This window comes from Heterodontus francisci, chromosome 6 (genome assembly GCF_036365525.1).
Source record: "Heterodontus francisci isolate sHetFra1 chromosome 6, sHetFra1.hap1, whole genome shotgun sequence".
Taxonomy (NCBI): domain Eukaryota; kingdom Metazoa; phylum Chordata; class Chondrichthyes; order Heterodontiformes; family Heterodontidae; genus Heterodontus; species Heterodontus francisci.
The window spans coordinates 77,783,386-77,806,859 of NC_090376.1; the positions used below are offsets into that span (position 1 = coordinate 77,783,386).

Below are 23,474 nucleotides of genomic sequence, written 5' to 3' on the forward strand. Positions count from 1 at the left end.
AATGAGTTGAGGGTTTCTGCCTCAACTACCCTTTCAGGCAGTGAGTTCCAGACCATCACCACCCTCTGGGTGAAAAAGTTTTTCTTCATCTCCCTCTAATTTTTCTACCAATCACTTTAAATCTATGTCCCCTTGTCACTGACTTTTCTGCTAAGGTGAATAGATCCTTCACCTCCACTCTATCCAGGCCCCTCAAAATTTTGTACATTTCAATCAGATCTCCCCTCAGCCTTCTCTATTCCAAGGAGAACAACCCCAGCCTATCCAGGTCAGTTCCGAAGAAGGGTCACTGAACCGAAACATTAACTCTGCTTCTCTTTCCACAAATGCTGCCAGACCTGCTGAGTGGTTCCAGCATTTCTTATTTTTAACCCCAGCCTATCCAATCTTTCCTCATAGCAGCATTTTTCCAGTCCTGGCAACATGCTCGTAAATCTCCTCCGTACCCTCTCTGGTGCAATTACATCCTTTCTGTAATGAGGTGACCAGAACTGAACACAGTACTTATGGCCTAACCAATGAGTTATACCGTTCCAGCATAACCTATTGTATTCTATACCTTGGCTAATAAAGGAAAGGATTCCATATGCCTTCTTAACCACCTTATCGACCTGTCCTGCTACCTTCAAGTTGAATTCCATTTGCCACTTTTCTGCCCATCTGACCAGACCATCAATATCTTCCTGCAGTCTACAGCTATCCTCCTTGCTATCTACCACACGGCCAATCTTTGTGACATTCGCAAACTTCTTGATCATGTCCCCTACATTTACGTCCAAATCATTAATGTACACCACAAAAAGCAGGGGAAACAGCCCTCCAGTCGCAAAAACACCTGTCAACAATTACCCTTTGTTTCTTGCCACTGAGCCAATTTTGTATCCACCTTGCTCCATTTCCCTGGATCCCATGGGATTTTATTTTTTTAACCAGTTTGCCATGTGGGACCTTGTCAAAAGCCTTGCTAAAATCCATGTAAACCACATCAACTGCACTACCCTCATCTATCTTCCTTGTTACCTCTTCAAAAAATTCGATCAAGTTGGTCAAACAAGATCCTCCCTTAACAAATCCAGGCTCACTATCCTTGATTAACCTGTGCCTTTCGAAGTGACAGTTTATCCTGTCTCTTAGAATAGATTCCAATAATTTTCCCACAACTGGGGTTAGACTGACATCAAGTTATGTATACAAAAGGATTACACAGCAGATTGTTGTTTTCTCTTTTTTGCTTTCACACATTGCAGGCATTATAGATTGTTATTGGATGTCTAAGGAAAGCCTTCTGAACAGCCTGAAGATGTGTTTAAATGAAAACATAATAGTGAACACAGAAATATAGTACAGGTTAGGATAGAATTTGAAAAGTTAGTTGCATTGAGTCTCTTTCTTTCGGTAGACATAATGCATCTTTTGCATCCCTCCCACTATAAATATAGCCTTCAGTAGCTGGGGTATAGGAAATTAGAAGATGGAATGTTTATCACAAGAAACTAGTCTTTTCAGAATTCAACTGTACAGAAAATAGGAGATAACATTTTATACTTATTAACCTTCTTTTGCTTGGTATAACACCCATCTCTTCGCTGTCTCCTTCAGGCGTAACCATTCGTGCCTGCCACCATTCATCATCAGAGGCATTGATAACATGCAGAATATCTCCATATTTGAAACTGAGACCTTGACTTGGAAGACCACTGTCCTTGGTTTTGTCATAGTCAAATAGAGCTCTGAAAAACATATTTCAAAGGGTTTAAGTCTTGCATTTACTGCTACACAGTAATTTGCTGTAGTTTTAAATATACATTATTATTTAAATTCAAAATATACTGACAGTTTTTTCTGGGTATTTTCATTTTGATGCTTAACAATGAACAATGATAGGTGCCCTACAACCTCATAACACATACTCATTTTACAATCAATGTGCTGGTCACATTTGTGAGGAGTTACTCACTTGAATGTGGGTAGTATTGCTCGTTAGTAGAGGTTAAAAGGAAATTTTCCTTCCCCTTGCTCTCCCCATGTCCACATGTCCATCTCCTAACAGCAAATCACAGAACAGCTCTGCTATCTATTTATGATGAAGCCCAAGGTTTTCACAGATCTAGGTTGCACAAGAAAAGTGGCCCTAAAGGGAAAATGTGAGGACTGTAGGGATATATTTTTAATGGAAACACTGTTGCAGCTAAACAGGTCTTTAATTTTCAAAAAGGTATGCTAATTCTTTGGAGTCAACCTATAGAAATCACTTGTGTAAGGGTGGTTCTTACTGGTTTTAAATACTCAAAGTTCTAATCTTGAGGAAACATTGATTTGCTGCAGTTGCGAGGACTCAAAAGATATCCTTAGCTACCCAACAGTGATTGCATGGGGTTAAGAACAGAATTTATTAGATTTGGCACGTTAGTGTAGCTCTTATTGTTGTTTATGATGGAGCCAGTCCTGCAGCAAAAATGCATTTAACTTAAGGTCTTTGGCCTCCTTGTCTCGAGAACATTTCTGACGTCCTGTCCTATGATGTTCGTTTTCTTGAGGCTGATGGTTAGGCTAAATTTGTTGTAGGCAGCCGCAATCCTGTTGATGAGTCTCTGCAGACACTCTTCTGTGTGGGATATTATTGCAGCATCGTCAGCAAAGAGGAGTTCCCTGATGAGGACATTCCGTACTTTGGTCTTCGCTCTAAGACGAGCAAGGTTGAACAACCTGCCATCTGATCTTGTGTGGAGGAAAATTCCTTCTTCTGAAGACTTGAACGCATGTGAGAGTTGCAGGGAGAAGATGATCCCAAACAGTGAAGGTGCAAGAACACAGCCCCGTTTCACGCCACTCAGGATAGGAAAGGGGTCTGATGAGGCACTGCTATACTGAATTGTGCCTTTCATATTGTAATGGAATGAGGTGATGATACTTATTAGCTTTGGTGGACATCCGATCTTTGCTAGTAGTCTGAAGAGACCACGTCTGAACAAAGAACAAAGAACAGTACAGCACAGGAACAGGCCATTCGGCCCTCCAAGCCTGCGCCGATCATGATGCCTGTCTAAACTAAAACCTTCTGCACTTCCGGGGTCCGTATCCCTCCATTCCCATCATATTCACGTATTTGTCAAGATGCCTCTTAAACGTCGCTATCGTACCTGCTTCCACCACCTCCCCCGGCAGCAAGTTCCAGGCTCTCACCACCCTCTGTGTAAAAAACTTGCCTCGTACATCCCCTCTAAACTTTGCCCCTCACACCTTAAACCTATGTCTCCTAGTAACTGACTCTTCCACCCTGGGAAAAAGCTTCTGACTATCCACTCTGTCCATGCCACTCATAACTTTGTAAACCTCGATCAGGTCGCCCCTCCACCTCCATCGTTCCAGTGAAAACAATCCGAGTTTATCCAACCTCTCCTCATAGCTAATACCCTCCAGACCAGGCAACATCCTGGTAAACCTCTTCTGTACCCTCTCCAAAGCCTCCTCGTCCTTCTGGTAGTGTGGCGACCAGAATGGTATGCAATATTCCAAGTGTGGCCTAGCTAAGGTTCTATACAGCTGCAGCATGACTTGCCAATTTTCATACCCTATGCCCCGACCGATGAAGGCAAGCATGCCGTATGCCTTCTTGATTACCTTATCCACCTGCGTTGCCACTTTCAGTGACCTGTGGACCTGTATGCCCAGATCTCTCTGCCTGTCAATACTCCTAAGGGTTCTGCCATTTACTGTATACTTCCCACCTGCATTAGACCTTCCAAAATGCATTAAGTCACATTTGTCCAGATTAAACTCCATCTGCCATTTCTCTGCTCAAGTCTCCAACCGATCTATATCCTGCTGTATCCTCTGAAAATCCTCATCGGTATCCACAACTCCACCAACCTTTGTGTCGTCCGCAAACTTACTAATCAGACGAGCTACATTTTCCCCAAAATTATTTACATATACTAAAAACAGAAAAGGTCCCAGCACTGATCCCAGTGGAACACCACTAGTCACAGCCCTCCATTCAGAAAAGCACCCTTCCACTGCTACCCTCTGTCTTCTATGACCGAGCCAGTTCTGTATCCATCTTGCCAGCTCACCTCTGATCCCTTGTGACTTCACCTTTTGTACCAGTCTGCCATGAGGGACCTTGTCAAAGGCTTTACTGAAGTCCATATAGACAACATCCACTGCCCTTCCTTCATCAATCATCTTCGTCACTTCCTCAAAAAACTTGATCAAGTTTGTGAGACACGACCTCCCCTTCACAAAACCATGCTGCCTCTCGCTAATAAGTCTATTTGTTTCCAAATGGCAGTAAATCCTGTCCCAAAGAATCCTCTCTAATAATTTCCCTACCACTGACGTAAGGCTCACCGGCCTGTAATTTCCTGGATTATCCTTGCTACCCTTCTTAAACAAAGGAACAACAGTGGCTATTCTCCAGTCCTCTGGGACCTCATCTGTCGCCAATGAGGATACAAACATTTCTGTCAAGGCCCCAGCAATTTCCTCCCTTGCCTCCCTCAGTATTCTGGGGTAGATCCCAACAGGCCCTGGGGACTTATCTACCTTAATGTTTTTCAAGACGCCCAACACTTCCTCCTTTTTGATATCGACATGACCCAGACTATCTACACTCCCTTCCCCAGACTCATCATCCACCAAGTCCTTCTCTTTGGTGAATACTGATGCCAAGTACTCATTTGGTATCTCGCCCATTTCCTCTGGCTCCACGCATAGATTCCCTCCTCTGTCCTTGAGTGGGCCAAGTTTTAAATGAGCCTCGTCTGCTGACGAGGCCAAAGGCTTTGGTGACATCTATGAAAGCAACATAGGGGGGCATCTGTTGTTCACAGCATTTCTCCTGTAGCTGGTGAAGGGAGAACAGCATGTCAATGGTGGAGCTCTCTGCTCATAAGCCACACTGTGACTCAGGACAGACAAGTTCAGCCAGCTCCTGGAGTCTGTTTCAAATGACTCGAGTGAAGACTTTCCCCACTCTGCTGAGAAGGGAGATTCCATGGTAGTTGTTGCAGTCACCGGGGTCACCCTTGTTCTTATAGAGGGTGATGATATTGGCATCGCGCATGTCCTGTGGTACTGTTCCCTCATCCCAGCACAGGCAAAGCAATTCATGGAGTGATGAGAGTATAGCAGGCTTGGCACTCTTAATTATTTCATGGGTAATGCTGTCCTTCCCAGGGGCTTTTCCACAGGCTAGAGAATCAATGACATCACTGAGTTCCGATTTTGTTGGCTGTTCGTCCAGCTCATCCATTGCTGGCAGAGACTGGGCTGCAATGAGGGCGGTCTCAGTGACAACATTTTCCCTGGAGTACAGTTCGAGGTAGTGCGCCACCCAGCGGTCCATTTGTTTGTGTTGGTCAATGATCGTGTCCCCTGATTTAGACTTGAGGGGGGCGATCTTCTTGATGGTTGGCCCAAAAGCTCTCTTAATGCCATCATACATTCCTCTGATGTTTCTGGTGTTGGAGGCCAGCTGAATACGACTGCATTGGTGTTGCCAGTAGTCATTTGCACAGCGCCTACTGGCTACTTTAAGTGCTACGGATGCTAACTCACTGAGGGCTTTCTTGTGGTTCAACAGTGCAATGCGCTTTGCGGCTATGACAGGTTCCAGCTCTTCAAAGTGAGATTGAAATCAGTCTGCATTCTGCTTCTCACGTTTGCCATGGGTGGTCATTGCTGAGTCGTAGATGGCGTCTCTGATCTGGGCCCACTTGGTCTCTGCATCCCCTGTAGGAGTGTTTTGAAGGGCTTTTTCAAGTGAACATATGTAACAGCTGTGGATAAGAATTTCTGTTCGTGTTGATGCACGGGCGGCCCTTCTGCTTGGAGTGATGTCGCTTCTTTGGTTTGAGTCTAACCTTGCTGCACACCAGGGAGTGGTCGGTGTCGCAGTTCGCACTGTGGAAGCTGCATGTGAGTTGGACACTGTTTATAGAGGCTTGCCTTGTGATGATGAGGTCCAGCTGATGCCAACGACGTGATCTTGGGTGCCTCCATGAAACCTGGTGACAGGGTTTAGTATGAAAGAACGAGTTGGTGATGCAGAGGTTGTGATAGGTACACAACTCCAGCAGTCTCTGTCCATTCTCATTCATCCATCCAATGCCATAGTGCCCAAGGCAGGAGGGCCATGAGTCATGGTCGGCCCCAACCCTGGCTGCGTGGAGTTTGCAAGTTCTCCCTGTGACCGCGTGGGTTTTCACCGGGTGCTCCGGTTTCCTCCCACTGCCAAAGACTTGCAGGTGATAGGTAAATTGGCCATTGTAAATTGCCCCTAGTGTAGGTAGGTGGTAGGGAATATGGGATTACTGTAGGGTTAGTATAAATGGGTGGTTGTTGGTCGGCACAGACTTGGTGGGCCGAAGGGCCTGTTTCAGTGCTGTATCTCTAAATAAAAATAAAAATAAAGTCCCCCAGCAGGAACAAATGTTCGGTATTAGGAATGCTACTAATGATATTATGGAGTTCTTCGTAGAACTGGTCTTTAACTTCAGGTGGGGAGCAGAGTGTTGGAGCATAGGTGCTGAGTAGGTGTACTGGACCAGAGGCGGTGAGCAATCGGATGGACAGTATGCGTTCCGAGCCATTTGAAGGTGGCTCGATCATGCTGAGCAAAGAGTTTCTGATCGTGAAGCCCACTCCATGCTGTCTTGGTTCTTCAGGATCCCTACCCTGTCAGAAGAAGGTGTAGTCTTGCTCTCTTAAAGATCTGTGGGCTGGCTCGCTCGCCAGGGTCGCAACCCCCGCCAGACACCTCCCCCCTTCCCCCCTCCCCCCGGACCCCCTGCACCCCCTTCCCTCCCACTCCCTCCCCCCACACCCCTCCTCGCACCCCCTCCCCCCTCGCACCCCCTTCCCCCGCATCCCCCCCCAACCCCACCGGCATCCCCGCACCCCTTCCCCCCTTCCCACTCCGTCCATGAAACCACACAGCTTACTTGTTAGGGCCCCTGTTCAGGGATAGGAGCTAACAACCCCACTGCCTTGTGGGCATCTCGGGAGAGACCAAGGCTAAGGGAGTAAACCCTAACAGAAAATCCAGAGCGGAACCCCGAAGGCGGTCATGTGTCACCTTGGCATGTTTCCGGCTGTTCCTGCAGCCATACAAGTGCCAAACGTTGTGCTCTGCACTCCTTTGGACCCCACTAGGAAGGCCGAGAGGGGGGTTTTGACACTTGGGCACTCACAACCTCCATACATTCGCCCAGTTATGCGCCATGGAGAGGTCACTCCATAGTCGCCTCACAGCAACCAAAACAACATGGAAGGCAGCAGTTGCGGGTTATAAATCCAGCTCAATTGGTGTAGAGATTTGGGCACCACGGGTTGCCTTTGTTGGTGGGAGAGGTCATCGCATCTCACTGGACAGCCACCGCCCGCCTCAAACTGGACAGCCCCCGGTCAGTAAGGTTCTGTTCCACCTGCTTCAATGGGTGTTTGGAGCTCTGGGTCATTGCCCGACAAGTGGACTGTAACACAGCACCAAACAGCACGACAAAAAAAGGAAAGAAGGTACCAGCCCTTCGCTTTGCAAGCTGGAACATCAGAACTCTGTGTCCTGGCCTGTCGGAAGACCTTACACAAATTAACGATTCTCGGAAGACCGCCATCATTAACAACAAGCTCAGTAGACTCAATGTAGACATTGCAGCACTTCAGGAGACACGCCTCCCTGAGAGCGGATCTCTAAGAGAGCAAGATTACACCTTCTTCTGGCAGGGTAGGGATCCTGAAGAACCCAGACAGCATGGAGTGAGCTTCGCCATCAAAATCTTAAGGTAAACCGGCATTAAAGGGTCAAGCAGCTATAATGCATAGTAAGTTTGTAAATTGACAATCATTACAAATGGGCCTGATTTCATATCTCAAGAACCAACTGCATTTAAAACTAAACTCTTAAAACAAGCAGGGAGCTGATGAAATTATTCATACAGAGACACAGACATGATAGATTAACTTCATGAATATGTTCATGAAGAAATAGCTGGAGCAATCAGACAACATAATGATATATGTTCAAATTTAAGTGACTGTCCTGATCATTGAACTCCTGTGGCCAAGCTGTTAACAGGACTTAGAAAATAATGACCATGGTTCCACTGCGGCTGGATCAGGCCCTATATCAATCAGAAAGGGGGTTGTTGTGTCAATCATTGTAACAGGTGTGACCTTTGTACTATAAGAAGCATGCGTTTCGGACAGACCAGGCGACTTGCAAGGAAAACCGTGGGCAGGATTGATGCACAGATGGGAACATACTCCCCTGAGTGATCGTTGGGGTGAGCACTGTTTGAAATTAAGCAGAGTCAAAGGAAAAAGAGCATGTAGTTATTGATTGAAATTGAAGGGAGTTAGAGAACTGTGTATGTGAGTACTGCTTGAAATGAAAAGGAACAATGTACTGAAATTGGTATGTTATCCATGGTACAATAAATAGTTAAAAGAATACTGTGTTGTACTGAGTTGTGAGTCTTGACCATTTTACCCCACTCAAACAGTTTTCGGCCAGACTCTGGAACTGGAGTATAAGAGGGAAGGTGCGGGTTAACTTACCCACAATATGCACTGCTAATATTAGTAGGATAACCAAACAGCACCAAAATTGCAAATTAATCCTTCTGCTCAGCTCACATATTTCCTGTTAAAAATTAACCTGCATTACTTATAGGGAACGTTAAAGAAAATTACAGGAATACCAGAGAAGAACATGGAGGTATGAACCATATATATAAAAAGGAAACTATTGAAAGGGTTAATGGGTTTAGAAGTCACTAAATCATCAGGTCTACGCTCCATAATACTGAGAGATTAAATATGAGAGGCACCCATTATATCATTTTATATAATTCTTTGGTATCATGAATTGTACCAAAAGGACTGGAGGGTGCCAAATATTACACCCCCTATGCGAAAAGGGGAAAGTGATAAACCAGATAACTATAAATCAGCTAGCCTTATGTCAGTACTAGGAAAACTGCATGCTTATGCTTTTCAGTCAGAAGAAAATATATTTATGAAAAATTATTACATAATGTATTTGAAAACAGGAATAGAGAACAAATAACCCCAATAAAATTCCATGCTAGATTATTCCCATCATAAAGGTTTCCAGATAAATAAACACTCTAAACAAATTATAGTTGTTATTTTTAATTACACCGATTAGGAATATAATAATTTCTTACTTAATTGCATAACCCTTGAACGTAGAGCTCCTGCAGGCACATAAGATTCCTTTGTCCATTATTTTCCATCAAAATAAAAAAATGTGAGTTTAGCTTTAAAAAACAATTCCCTCCCATTTACTTGCATATTTGGTCACAGTTTGGTTAGTCTGATCTAGCCAATGATAATCAAAATTGTCACTGATATGACAAACAAAACAACAGAATGCCTCATCAGAACATAGGAGCAGGAGTATGCTATTTAGTTCCTCAGGCCTGCTCCACTATTCAATTAGATCATGGCTGACCTGCAGCACAACTTCATTTTCCCGTCTTTGCTCCATATCCCTTGATATCTGTTATATATTGGGAGGAACTTGTAAAGAAAGACAGATGCCAAGATGGCCAGATCACGTGTTTAATGAAGTCATCACTCACTGGGCAAGCTCATAACATAAGAATACATTACACTGCTTCCCCCTTTTAAAAAAAAATTAACAGTTTACAGATACACTAATTATACAACCTCAAAAACAAACAAATCATTAAGATTATGCATCCTTGGCAAAATAACAACTGACTCTTTTTCTTCACATGATATCTATAAATCAAGTTGGTTTATGGAGTCTTCCTGATCTTCTTACAGGTTTTGGTGTAGAGACGGGTTTTGGACTGTCTGGTTTCAGTTCAGGAATTACAGAAGATCTGGTTTCTTTTTCTGAAACTGGCTCTTTAGACACTGAAGTCTGAACTGTCTCACACTCTGGCAAAATCTCACTCTCAAGCAGGTCATGCTCAAGTTTTGGATCATCTCTCACTGGGATCATGTGATCTACATGGACTCTCTGAAATGGTCGGAGCAACTATGACTATGGTTGAAAAGGAGTTTTGATACATTTGCTAACCAATAATTCTAGATCACCATCTAGACCAGGCCAATAAACTAAACTTCTGGCTATGTATTTCATGCTAACTATACTCATGTGTTCAGTATGAAGTTCTGCTAGAACCTTGTCTATTAAAGAACTAGGTAAAACCACTCTGTGACCCCACTTAAAGCATCCCTGTTTATATGACAATTCGTTGCACGATTGTGGTTTTAGTTTCTCGTCTGTACACCTGTCACCCTCTGTCCAACCATTCAAAGTTTGTTTGTAGACTCTTTTTAAAACTAGGTCTTTCTGAGTTTCAGCTGCAATTTCTGTTGCAGTGATTGGAAAGTCCTGATCCACAACTCCTATTGTGAAGATTGCACCTTCACAGCCTACTTTTGAATCTGCATGCGGCAAACACGACAGCGCATCAGTGATCGCATTCTCCTTTGAACTACAAGATTCAATGTTGCAGTCATACTTTGAGAGAAGTACAGCCCACCACTGCATTCTTGGCATTGCCATTGTCGGTATTGCAGACTTTGGATCCAGAATAGCTACTCGGGTTTATGATCTGTAACTGGCAAAAATAAGATTTTGTGTGTTTAGTAACTTTGACTGGATTTATCCACCAATCCACACACGAATCTGTCTCATAATGCATGGTCTAAGAATGTTACCAAAGTTGCAATGTAATGATAAATTCTTCAGTTCTACAATGTACTCGCCAACTGTTTTGCTACTTCTCTGGTTTCTAGTTCCAAATTTGTAGCTTTCCTCTATCTCTAGTGGCATAGGGTTGAAATTTTCCTCCAACTTGGTGACTTGTTTTGAAGGGCACATTTTTTGCCTGGTTGGGAGCAAGAAGATTTGTTAGCGTGTCATACACTTACAGGCCAATCTTCATTAGCAAAATTGCTTTCTTGCACTCAAGAATTGCCTGATTCTGAGTGTGGGATTCTTCTCTTTCACCTTCAAGTTCTAATATATTATTGACTCTGAAGAACATGTCCATTCTTTCAATGTATGGTTCTCGAGCTCCATCATAAATTCCTAGCCTTTCAATGTTTCCTGTGGGCACAGCCATTTTGTCCCATTTTCAAATGTAACAGTGACTCAGTAAACAATTTGCTGTCACTGTCTGTAACAGTGATGCAGAAGCTAAGTCAACCAAATCAAAACAAACTCACCAAATGCAGTGTAGTTGTTAGTTGAATCAGATGAACACTCGGACTCTGCAGAGTCCACTCAACTGAGTGCAGCCACACATTTTCAGAAACAATGAGGCTCAACACAAAAAAATCTTCACCATCCTAGCAGGTAGGTGTTTGCTGCTGATATTTTTTTGGCACTTTAATCCTACTTCATTGCCAAAATCTGTCATATGGAGGAACTTGTAAACTCGTAAAGAAAGACCAAGATGGCCAGATCACATGTTTAATGATGTCATCACACACTGGGCATAACGTAGGAATACAGTATAATACCCTTACCAAACAAATATCTAGCAATCTCAATCTTGAAAGCTCTAATCATCCCATCACTCATCGCCTTTTGAGGGAGTAGTTTTATGTTGCAAACCTTGGTTCGGACATAGAATATTTAGTTATTTTTGAGCAAAAAAACAGAGGATGTAAATTTTTCCAAAACATGCTTTAAGTGATTTGATTGGTTCACATTCTCCTTTCCTTAATTGGTGGGTTCTCCTGAGTGGTCCTTCAGGATTGGTTGTTTTCATAAATCTTTAGTGGTTTCTCATTGCTAGTTTTCTAGCTGATTTCTTCACTTCTTTTCATATACTCCCTACCTTTTTGTTATGTCTGAATAAGCACTGATATTAGTGGAACTAAATTAAGTGCTTTTATTTCCAGACCCTCTTTAACATTCTATCAAAGAAAAACAAAGTAATATAGAGAAGTGTCATTGCTACAGTATGTTTACTCCCATCAGGCAACCACCTAGTCTTCAGTTAACAATACACAAGTACCATACAGATTACTTTCTCCTCAGAATTACAACTTGACATGGTAAAATGGGATCTATTACAAGAGTATTAGATAGTAACCTTTCATGTTTTGTTTCAACACGTTTTAGGTGCCAGCTTTGGCTTAGTATGTAGCACTCTCATCTCTATCAAATGTTTCCGGTTTCAACTCATACTCCAGAGACTTGAGCATGAAAATTTAGGCTAACACCTTAATGCAGCTCTGAGAGAGTGCTGCACTGTCGGAGATGCCATCTTTTTGATGAGATGTTAAACCAAGGCCCTATCTGCTCCCTCAGGTGAACATAAAAGATCCCATGGCACTATTCTGAAGAACAGCAGGGGAGTTATCCCTGGTGTCTTAGCCAATATTTATCCCTCAATCAACATAATTAAAACAGATTATCACATTGCTGTTTGTGGAAGCTTGCTGTGCGCAAATTGGCTGTTACGTTTCCTGTATAACAACAGTGACTACACTTCAAAAGTATTTAATTGGCTGTAAATTTCTTTGGGATATCCTGAGGATGTGCAAGGTGTTATATAAATGCATGTCTTTCTTTACTATCAGGCCCTCTTCACAGACTGTCTTGGAGAGTTCACACCAGGAACATCAACAACATGCTGGGAGGTGGTTGGTTTGTTATACATAAGAACAGTGTAGAAATATCTGAAGCTTTCTGTTTTAACAGCTCCCTCCTTAGGTAGAATAGGCATTGATGGTAAACCACATGCAACATTCTAACTTTTCCTTTTTGATCATCTTTTCGTTTATCAGAATCAGAATTCACAAATTTAGAATCCTGTCCTCTTAGAATCTCACAGCACAGATGTGGTCATTTGTGCTGGTGCTGAGATTCTCCTTCAATATTTCTGGTTTCCACACTCTGTTATCCTTTGCTATTATTTTAGATCTGAATCTCTTGTGATCATGCTTTCTGTGTTTCTCTTTTTTCTGACAATCTCATATCACTACTTCCATATTTTTCGTCAGTCTTTCGTAGATTTCTATTTTTTAAACTTTTCTCACATGTGCCTTCTTTGGCTGAATGAACTACACATTGATGGTGACTTTGCACTTCCTCCCTAGAAGAGTCTACATGTTTTCCACATTGATGGTTCCCTCCAGCCACAGAAAAACAATATTTTACTGCATCATTGAGAAACACACGAAAGTCACACATTTCGGACAGTTTCCACAGTTCTGCTATAAACTGAGAAATGATTTCATGATCCCTTTGCTTCCTCTGGTTAAACTAGAATTGATCCACAAAGCAAGTGGCTTCAGGCACAGATGTTCTTTGAAAACTGGGACCAATTCCTCATACGTTTTGTGTTTATGCTGAGCAAGGGCAATCAGATTTTTAATCAATGCATCTCTTCTGGGTCTGTAGATAATAAGTAAAGCTGTTCTTTTTTTGGCATCTATTGCAAGCTCATTTGTCTCAAAATAAAAATGTAGTCTCTCTACATATTCACTCTAGCCTGTGCAATTTGGTACTCTTCAATTTTTCCAACTAATCCCAACATGATAAAAAAACAATGACAATGTAGACCACTAAGTACCAAAGATTGTCAATACCAAATCTTTTTAACAATTTACTGTCCTTTATTCTTATCACCACTGTTACAACCCAATCAAATTAATGGGGTAATAACTAACTGCTTTTATTTCCAGACCCTCTTGAGCATTCTGTCAAAGAATAGCAATGTAAAAATACAAAAGAAGTGTATTTACTACAAATTGCTTACTTCCATCAGGGCGCCATGCAACATTCAGTTCACAATATGCAACCGCTATACTTATGACCCTTCATATTTAATTTGGTGCTGTGCTATCTTAATAAAGTGTGATCGTAAAAATGTCACAGAATAGGAAGTGCGCTAGATGCAAGACTTTTCATATATTTTTGATTAATTCTGTTACTGGTTCAATCTATATAAAATACTGACAATTTCTTTTTAAGTTAATATATCCTAGTATTAAAATTTATCTACAACAATGCACATTGTTCACTAAATTATGGTAATTAAACATTATCTTGCTAAAGACCTGAGCTTTTAAACTGTTTACGATGACATTTAGAATTCATTGCAAGGTATTAACCTCTACCTTGGATTTAAACTTGGCACACAAACCAAGTAAACCATCTATTATTGCACAGCACTTGTCATAAAATATCCAATTGAGCAACATCAGAATCTAAAGAAATACACAAGTGTTAATTAGGGTCAATGTATTCCTTTCAATGCTGCATTATACTCACGAGTGATTGAAAATGCAATCACTTGTCTACATATACATTTACAAGTTAACTGCCACAATAAATAACAAGAGTGAAATTATAACAAAAATCCATCTTCATTTTGTAAACTCTGATGGCAAAAAGAGCATTTACTCCTTTGACCAAATCTGTACTGCTCTACCTAAAAGCTGAAATGTACAATTTTTCATGCATTATTTTATAATTTCTGCTATGTTCCATTCTGGATTGCTTTCATTATAGGATGGAGAATGAAAGAGTAATTTCTTCAAATTTAATTCCGCTTAGAAAGAAAACAGAAAGACAGAGATGCTTCAGATTACCTTCACAAATTTATGTGTCCATAAAAAATAAAACAAGGCAATCAAGAGGCAATCAAACAGCTCCATTTTAAACATTATTTAAAAGCTCACCTGTTTATGCAACAAATTCTTGAGAAACTAATACAAGGTTGTAATGGCCTATTAAACATGATACGAACCCCAAGATTATTCACAGCAGCAAAGCACTTTCAAACTAGCAGTATAAAACTAAATTTAATTGATGTGCTGTAAATATCAGTTGAACTGTTGCATGCTGAGAAAGTTCCACTGTGGACATTAAGTGAAGTTAGGTGGCTCACAATACAGAAAGGAAATACAGAAAGTTAATGAAACCAATGGAATGTAATTACTGAATGATAGCGCTGGCCTATGACTGGCAGTATGGAATTACAGGTTTTTTTTTGAAGGAGGTTCAATTGTTGTAGTAGAAATATCATAGGTATTTTCAGTGCACTCCTTTGTCAGTAATGATATTGTAGAATATAAGATCTATGCCTCGAAGAATGGCACTATTTTAAAAGCATCATATTTACGGTAAAAAAGGTGACCAATCTTAACCTTTGAGAGCCCAGTTTCTTTAACAGTTTATACAATTTTTTTTCATATGGCCTCACAACTAGAGTATAAATTTAAGTGAGTATAAAATTATATGAAAACAGTCCTTGGTTTTCCTGTTAGAAATATATTCTACATTTCCTTATATAGCAATATGCTATTAATGGTCCAATCTAATGATATATTGCAAAGTTATGCATAAGCTGTTAAAAAAGACATCAACTCAAAAGAGACATTGAAAGTTTATTAAGTCTCTCCAACTTTTTTTGATTGGCCATCATTTTAATATCAATTATGAGGAGATATCCAAGGTCAAATGCATGTATTGGTTAACTAGTTGTCTTGAAAATCAATGACGGGAGTTGGTTATATCTTTGCACATATTTCATTATTGTTCAGTCATTGGAATAGTGGTGCTATAAACATTGCTCAAATTTGTATCCCAAGTTTCTGTACCTGCCTCTTTTGAATTTGTCTCTGAACCTTCTCGTAAATATTGTATTAGGAGGTTTAATTTGCCAAGACATACCTAGATTAGCCCATGTGGTTTTTAATATTACCATTTTTCTTGTGATTAATGTAACTAAGGACCGGATTTTATTTCAGTAACAGGGGTCCCATCGGTGGGCTGGGGACGTTGGAGGGGGAGAGAACCTGCCTCAGCCCTCTATCAGATCCCTGTTGCTATTTAATGGCTGGCAGGCAATTAACTGCCTGCCATCAGGGACACCGTTCCTTAAAGAGATGATGCTGCCTCCATAGCTGCCGGTCAATTAGAAGGCTGGTAGCTCTGCAGTACCGACTGCACCACTGTGAGCAATGGCCACTGCCAGTACTCCAGGAAAGATGGGGTTGGGCGGGAGTTGCTGGTGAGGGTACCGGGGGGTTTTCCTGGGGGGGGGGTGGCAATCACTGTTGGGCAGGCCCTCCTGGGATCCTGGGTTACCCCCAAAGGAGGGAACCCCCGACCCTGCTAGGAGGCTGCAAGGCTTTACCTGACAGCATCTCCCCTTGACGGCAGGCCCCTCCCACTTCTACAAAATTAAACCGGAGACGGGAAGAGGCCCTTAAGTGGCCACTAAGTGGCCTAGGGTGGGAAGACCGTCCTCTACCTTCGCTGTCTCTACAAAATGGCAGGCGGCCTGGGAAACATCAGGAATGGCACCCCCTGTCATTTAGTTTGCTCCCCCGCCTCCATGCCCAAAGGCAGCACAAAATTCTGCCCTAAATCTTCAGAGGAATCTCCAAACAAAATTACTAATAGCAATCATTTTGAATTCTGTTCGCTAATTGTTCACTAATAGCAAAATTAGCAGTTGGCAGGAAAAAAGACAGAAGTGCAAGAAGAGAGCCAACTGTGTAACAGCCCCGACAACCAGTTTTATCTGCAGCACCTGTGGAAGAGTCTGTCACTCTAAAATTGGCCTTTATAGCCACTCCAGGCGCTGCTCCACAAACCACTGACCACCTCCAGGCACTTACCCATTGTCTCTCGGGGCAAGGAGGCCAAAGAAGAATAGCAAAATACAATATTCAAAACTAAAAGGCGCTGAATTTGGCCTTCAATTTTATTACAATTTCTAAAGTACTTCTCTTTTTTCCAGTAACTGTGTGGTTATCAGGTGAACAGTTGTAGCAAGAAGCAAAATCAAAATGATAATGACTGTGATTTACAGTATATGTTAGCACTACATGAGTAACCTTCATCTAAAAACACCATTCAGAATTACAGCAAACGAGACATCAACCAAAATATTGCAGCACATTTTCACCCGAGTGCTTCTCTTGATCCTGCAGTGAGATTATCATTAATCTGTTCCATGCTCAACATCATCTGTTCACCTAACACCTGGTATCCTGATTTTATTCCAGACATCAAAGACTGAAGTGACACCAAAATTAGAGTTTTGGGTGCAACATAATTATTGCAAACTTTGACAAAATGGTAACATTGGGCTGAGTTTTACCAGCCCTCCAACATCGGGGGTCGTGGTGGTGGGGGGGGGGCGGCCCAGAATATTGTAGTGGGAGAGGCCCGCCACGACCTCCGATGCTGTACATGTCCTGCCCCATTTTACCGGCAACGGCAGGACCTGAGTGAAGCCCCCCCCACCCCGCTGCTCGGCAGTGGAACCCTAATTTAAATATGTTAAGCACTATTTACCTTGGCTGATTATGCATCCGACTGCTCGTCACTCCTCAGTTCTTGATTTTTCGCTGAACGGGCAGCTGTCCTGTGCCATCCCATTCACGAATGAGAAGTTGGCGGGACAGCAGAAGAGGGAGCAATCGCAGACAGTGCAGGTAAGTCTGTAAACCGGGGTTTCAACTCTGCACATTGGAAAGGAGGTAGGAAGTTGGATGGCATTCCTGGGGGCACAGCTCTGCATAGTTAAAGGGAGGTGGAAGAGGGGATGGGGTTACTGGGGGGAACAGCTCTGCAGGCATGAAGAGAGGTATTGCGTATCCTCCCTCCGTAAACGGTGTCCGCTCTGCGCCATTGTTTGTTTGTGTGTTTGAAGAATCAATGGCACTCTAGTCATCCTGTGTGAGGGAAGCGTGCGAGAAACAGTAGGAGTGTAAAGGTTATCTGGCTGGTCGGGGCAGTTGATGCAGCTGGTCGAATCTTTATGTGGTCATACTGTGCCACTCTTACTGTGAGCTAAGATGGGCAATGCCATGCTACGCCACATAGTTGATCCATGAAAGCACCTGATGTAGCCGTCAACAGCAATGCCTGCCATGTTAGGAACCTACGAATAAATGAAGGATACAACTTTATTTATCACACGGTAATGGGTATGGCTCATCCCAGATTGTGTGATCCGCTTCTCGTAAGAATCCATAATTGCCTCAGGCAAAACCAACAGGCAGGTGCAGCCCAAGTAGAAGCCCCCAGTTGTAAGCAGCAGCCCCCAAGGGGAGCTCGCCACTATAGAATGCTGCGCATCTACAGGACCCACATGACATGCCAGCAGATGTCAGAGCGCCAGTGTCAGAGGCAGCTGCAGATGTCGAGAGAGGTGGTGACACATCTCTATGCCCTGCTTCGGTGGACATCCTATGCCTGTGGTCCTCATAGAGACAGTGGCTCTTAACCTTTACGCCTATGCATTATTTCAGGGGCCCACCAGAGACCTTTGTGGGATCACACAGTCTGCAGTGCACCGCTGCATCAGGGAGATCACCGATGCCCTGTACTGGAGGGCCAGTGAGTATGCCCACTTCAGGACGGACCTTAACAGCCAGGCCCAGAAGGTCATTGGTTTTGGCACCATTGCCAGATAACCAAAGGTGCAAGGGGTCAGAGACTGCACCCATGTGGCCATCAGGCCTCCCGCCAAGCTACAAGCTGCAGACGTTACCATTAAAGGATTCCTCTCAATCTAGGTACAGCTGGTATGTGATCACAGTAGATGCTTCATGCAAATCTGTGCTCACTTCTCAGGCAGCTGCCATGACTCCTGGATCCTGCGCCACTCCCAGCTGCCGCTGCTGTTCACTGCACTGGCTCTGATGGAGAGGTTGCTTCTTGGAAACAAGGGATACCCCTTGCAGATATGGCTCCTGACACCAGTGAGAGATCCCACCACTGCTGCAGAGGAGAGATACAACGCCAGTCACAGAGCTACAAGAGCCACCATTGACCAGGCGATCGGCATGCTGAAAATGCACTCCCACTGCCTGGATAGATTGGTTGGTGCCCTGTGCTACGAGCCGCAAAGGGCAGCTCCTTTCTTTGCTGCTCGCTGTGCTCTGCACAACTACGCACCCAATAGGGGGCAGGCCTGGCATGATGAGGAGAGACGTCAGCAGGAATCCTCCTCGGACTATGAGGACACTGAGGACTTACAACAGGAAAGGTGCATGGAAGGGCAGAGGGCACCCAGGCTCCGCTTTCAGGGCAAGCAGCGAGCTAGGGATGCATGGCTGTGGCTTATCGGACAAAGGGTCTCTGCTCCATAGGAACCACCATGAGCTCTGCAAGCCACACAGCACCCTCGATCACCTGCTGCGCAGCAATCTGCATCTGCAACATCTGTGACTGAACCATTAGAGGCAGCAGCAGAAGGAGCCATTGTCCATGTTACTGCATCCGTGGAGACACGTTATTCTACACATTGACAGTTCTGAAAGGCCAATGATGTAATGGGAAGAAACACAATCGGTTCATGCTGGCACACTTCATTCACACAGTAAAAGCAATACACATGTTAGTGAAGAAGATTTAGAGATTGAACTTTTCAGAGTGTTGTGTCACCTGTGCAGACCCATTTGTGTCACGGTGGTTTTTGGAAACGCTTGCGGGTGCTCCTTCGCGGTGCTTCTTCTGTGCTAGCAGCCTGACTGGGGGAAAGCTGCTGATCAGATTGTCCTTTGGCTGTGGATGACTTGGGCGGTTGTACTCTGTGCGCAAGAGGCCTGGAGGGCCTTGGCTGGCTGGGAGAATGATTGTTCATCCTCTTCCGGCATTGAACCCTTCAACACCGGATGGCCCTATAGCTACTTAACTACTCTGCCACCTCCAGCCAGGCTGCCTTGGTTGGGTGGGAGAGCCTCTTCTTATCATCGCTGGGGAAAAAGACCTCCCACCTTGCTGCACAGCCTGGAGGATTGTGAGCAGGGAGGCATCGCTGAACTGTGGGGCCACCCTAGAGCACCCCTCTGCCATCTTCGGTTTCTGCTCTGGTCCTTTAAATGCAAAGGTGATTCCACAGTGTAACTGCTCTAACTTCTGGCTGCAAGGTTTTTTTTGCACATGCTTGAAAAATAATGCAGGACTAGTGAGGAAATCTGTGCTGTTGTCCTGGTTTTTCATCTATGAAAGATCATAGAGTCATAGAGTTATACAGCACAGAAACAGGCCCTTTGACCCATCGTGTCTGTGCTGGCCATCAAGCACCTAACTATTCTAATCCCATTCTCCAGCACTTGGTCTGTAGCCTTCTCTGCCAAGGCATTTCAAGTGCTCATCTAAATACTTCTTAAATGTTGTGAGGGTTTCTGCCTCTACCACCTCTTCAGGCAGTGTGTTCCAGATTCCAATCACCCTCTGAGTGAAACATTTTTTCCTCAAATCCCCTCTAAACCTCCTAGCCCTTACCTTAAATCTATGCCCCCTGGTTATTAACTCCTCTAAGGGAAAAAGTTTCTTCCTATCTAACCTATTAATGTCCCTCATAATTTTGTATACCTCAATCAGGTCTCCCCTCAGCCTTCTCTGCTCTAAGGAAAACAACCCTAGCCTTTTCAGTCTCTCTTCATAGCTGAAATGCTCCAGCCCAGGCAACATCCTGGTGAATCTCCTCTGCACCCTCTCCAGTGCAATCACATCCTTCCTATAGTGTGGCACATATCGGCACATATTTGCATACACCTTGCTTCTGCAGTAGCTGATCATAATTATTGATGTAATATTTCTGGTTTGCAATGCAGCTAGATTATAAACATATTTTCCTGGTTCTTTAAGAAGTACTTTTAATTCCAGTTACATGTCTTTTCACATAACAGTTAGCAGAGAAATGAATATAGATTCCAAATGCATATTAGTCTGTGGCTTTTCACAGTCAGTTTGTCTGATAATTGTTCAGTTTTTAACATGGTTCTTCAGGAGGAGCGGGTGCAGGAGGAAGAGGTTCAGAGGAGTCATGTCATGCAGGTACATCAGCAGCTTCTGTTCTTATCTGGGATCCACTGTTATGTCATCATTTATCACCACAGGGCCAGACATTTATATCTGAAAATGCGGGGAAATATCTACTTTCCATGACAATGCCCCAAGAAAATGTCACAGAAATAGGCACAGTCCTGCAGCCACACGTGGAAACAACTTCAAAGACAGGGATGTGTGTGTGTGGTTGTTGGAGTAAGTGCTGCTTTAATTTCTGGTAGCAAAAAAAGGATATGAAATAAAAGCAAAATACAGCTGATGCTGGAAATATGCTGGGTTCTGATGCAGGTCACAGACCTGAAATGTTAACTCTACTTCTCTCACCACAGATGCTGCTTGACCTGCTGAGTATTTCCAGCACCTTCTGTTTTTATTTTCGAGGGATATGAATGTTGAGTGAGAGGAAGAAAGAAGAGCTTGAAAAATTAGCATAAGAAAGGAAAACGGGAGGGAAGGCAAATAGATGATTCTAAGAGATAGAGTGAGATTTGCAAGTGAGAAGATAAAGTGGAGATGCAAGAGAAAGTGAATAAAGAAAGTCCATTAAGAGAGATCAAAAGGGAGGAGAGAGATGAGAATGAGAGTGAAATGAGTGAGGGAGGGACAAGGAAAGAGGTTGATAGAGAGTTGGAGGATATAAAGAATGCATAAGGAGAAAGGGCGAGCAATATATATATTGATATATAGGGCTGAATTTTACCGGCCCCTGAGTGGCGGGAATGGACGCAGCAGGCCGGTAAAATAGTGGGGAGCCATGTCGGGACAGCTTCTCTTCACCGTTCCATCACTGGGGAAGTTTCCCAGTGGCGTTTGGCGGGCTGCCGAGTTGCATAATTAAGGTCATTATACAGGACCATAACTCAGGACTTTACACAGGGTCGCTGGCATTTTGCCAACAGCAGAGTGGCGCCCCATTGCATGGGGAGGCCATCAGCTTCATGGAGGTGCCCTCCCTGAGTCACAGGCTCCCTGGTCCAAAGAGAGGGCCACAGGCTTGAAAGGCAGCCCCCTGGGCTGTTGTATGATTGCCTTTAAGAGTAATGTCCCTTTAAGGTCTTAGTACGCTAATGAGCTAAGTACCAAGATTCAGCCATGTGACTACAAGCAAGAGTCACTCTGCAACTGTGACGCCTAGAGGAAGGTTCTATAAATAGTTTGCTCTGTACTGTACATAGTAGATTAGCTGTTAATAAACCTGTTTGAGATCTTCAACCAACTGGATTCCACACATCTCATTTATGTTGCATCAGAGAATGTAAAGAACCCGTTACATGGTGGCAGCTGTGTTGTAAAGACAAAGTCTAAGATTGAAGACCACAGGTAAAACAGCTGTAAAAAACTACGTTTGCTACAGCCACTGGAGAGAAAATTCAAAAGAAATACTGGCCCAAAAAGTGGGAAGAAGACAGAACTTACCTCCAGCTGTAGAAGACAGAGCACAAAATGATAGACGCAAGTAAATCGGGTGGGTCATTGTGCTGACGGTCGAGGGATCTCCATTTAAATAAAACAAGCCTGGAAGACCTTAAAAAGATGATTTTTTTTTTGCAAAGGCTCTAAAAAATCAGGGAAGACCCAACTCCCCTCCCAGGCTGATCAAGGTCAGCGCCATTACAGAAGGTGCCCGATAGCAAAAAGCGCAGGGATCCTCCGATCACTGCAGAGACTCATCCATGCAGCCAAAGTTTTAAAAATTCATTAACTCACTTGAGCGTGTGGAAGAGCTTTCATTCCTGCAGCCACAGCTATAAAGATACCATTAAACCACTTGAGCATGAAGAACATAAATTCTAAAAAAGACTATTAAACTACCTAGTGAATAGCTGTGTAAACAGACCATCTTAATTGCTGCAAGCAAGGTAAATACAGAGCACTATCAAACTCAGTAAATCACTCTCAATTCAAGCACCTAAAGGGGAAACAGTGCAGAGTCATGGCACAAGTCTTAAAGCAAGGTTTCAGCAAACTAACAGCAGGAAGATGGATACCAAATTTCCCAGCATGAGCTGGAAGGCTCTATCCTATCTGAATTCAAACTTTTCAAAGAAAGAATGCAGTTATACTTGACAGACCAAGTGATTCTCAAAACAGAGAAACAGGCTGTGAAAATACTAACAGCAGTTGGAAATGAGGCATTACACAGAATCAATACATCTGGCATATTTGAAGAGGACCAGAAAGATCCCACAAAAATATGGAAATTGCTAGAAGATCAGCCCCAATTAAGAATGAATTTTAGAATTCACCGCCTGGAACTGATGTCCTACAGGCAACAACCACAGGAATCAATAGATCAGTTCATCAGTAGATGCCGTAGTAAGGGCAACAAATGCGATTTTTCAGAAATTGAGCTGTTGGACCGAATAATGGAGCTGGTGATTGCACCAACATCCATTGAAGCATTTCAGGAAGATCTCTTGTGGAAAAAGAAAGGTCACAGCATTGATACAGTGCTAGAAGATGGCAGGATATATAAAGCCACTGCAGTTGTACAACAGCTTCTGCAAGCACTAATAAAACCAACAGTATTGGCACCATAACTGGGTCAAAAAGAGAAAGCAAGCTGTATGGTAATTGTGGTTGGTCCCACTTAAAGTGAAGCTGTCCTGCATTTCAAGACCTGTGCAAGGCTTGC

At 43.3% G+C, this 23,474-nt stretch overlaps 1 protein-coding gene across 4 annotated transcripts in view; it reads right to left on the reverse strand.

Moving 5' to 3' along the window:
- Positions 1–23,474, reverse strand: part of dlg2 (discs, large homolog 2 (Drosophila)) — a 1,345,388-nt gene that overhangs the window by 120,100 nt on the left and 1,201,814 nt on the right. For all 4 annotated transcript variants that reach the window (XM_068033932.1, XM_068033931.1, XM_068033933.1 and 1 more), the window contains one exon: positions 1,554–1,730. In XM_068033932.1, coding sequence (XP_067890033.1) covers positions 1,554–1,730 — 177 coding nt within the window. The remainder of the gene's footprint in view (positions 1–1,553; positions 1,731–23,474) is intronic.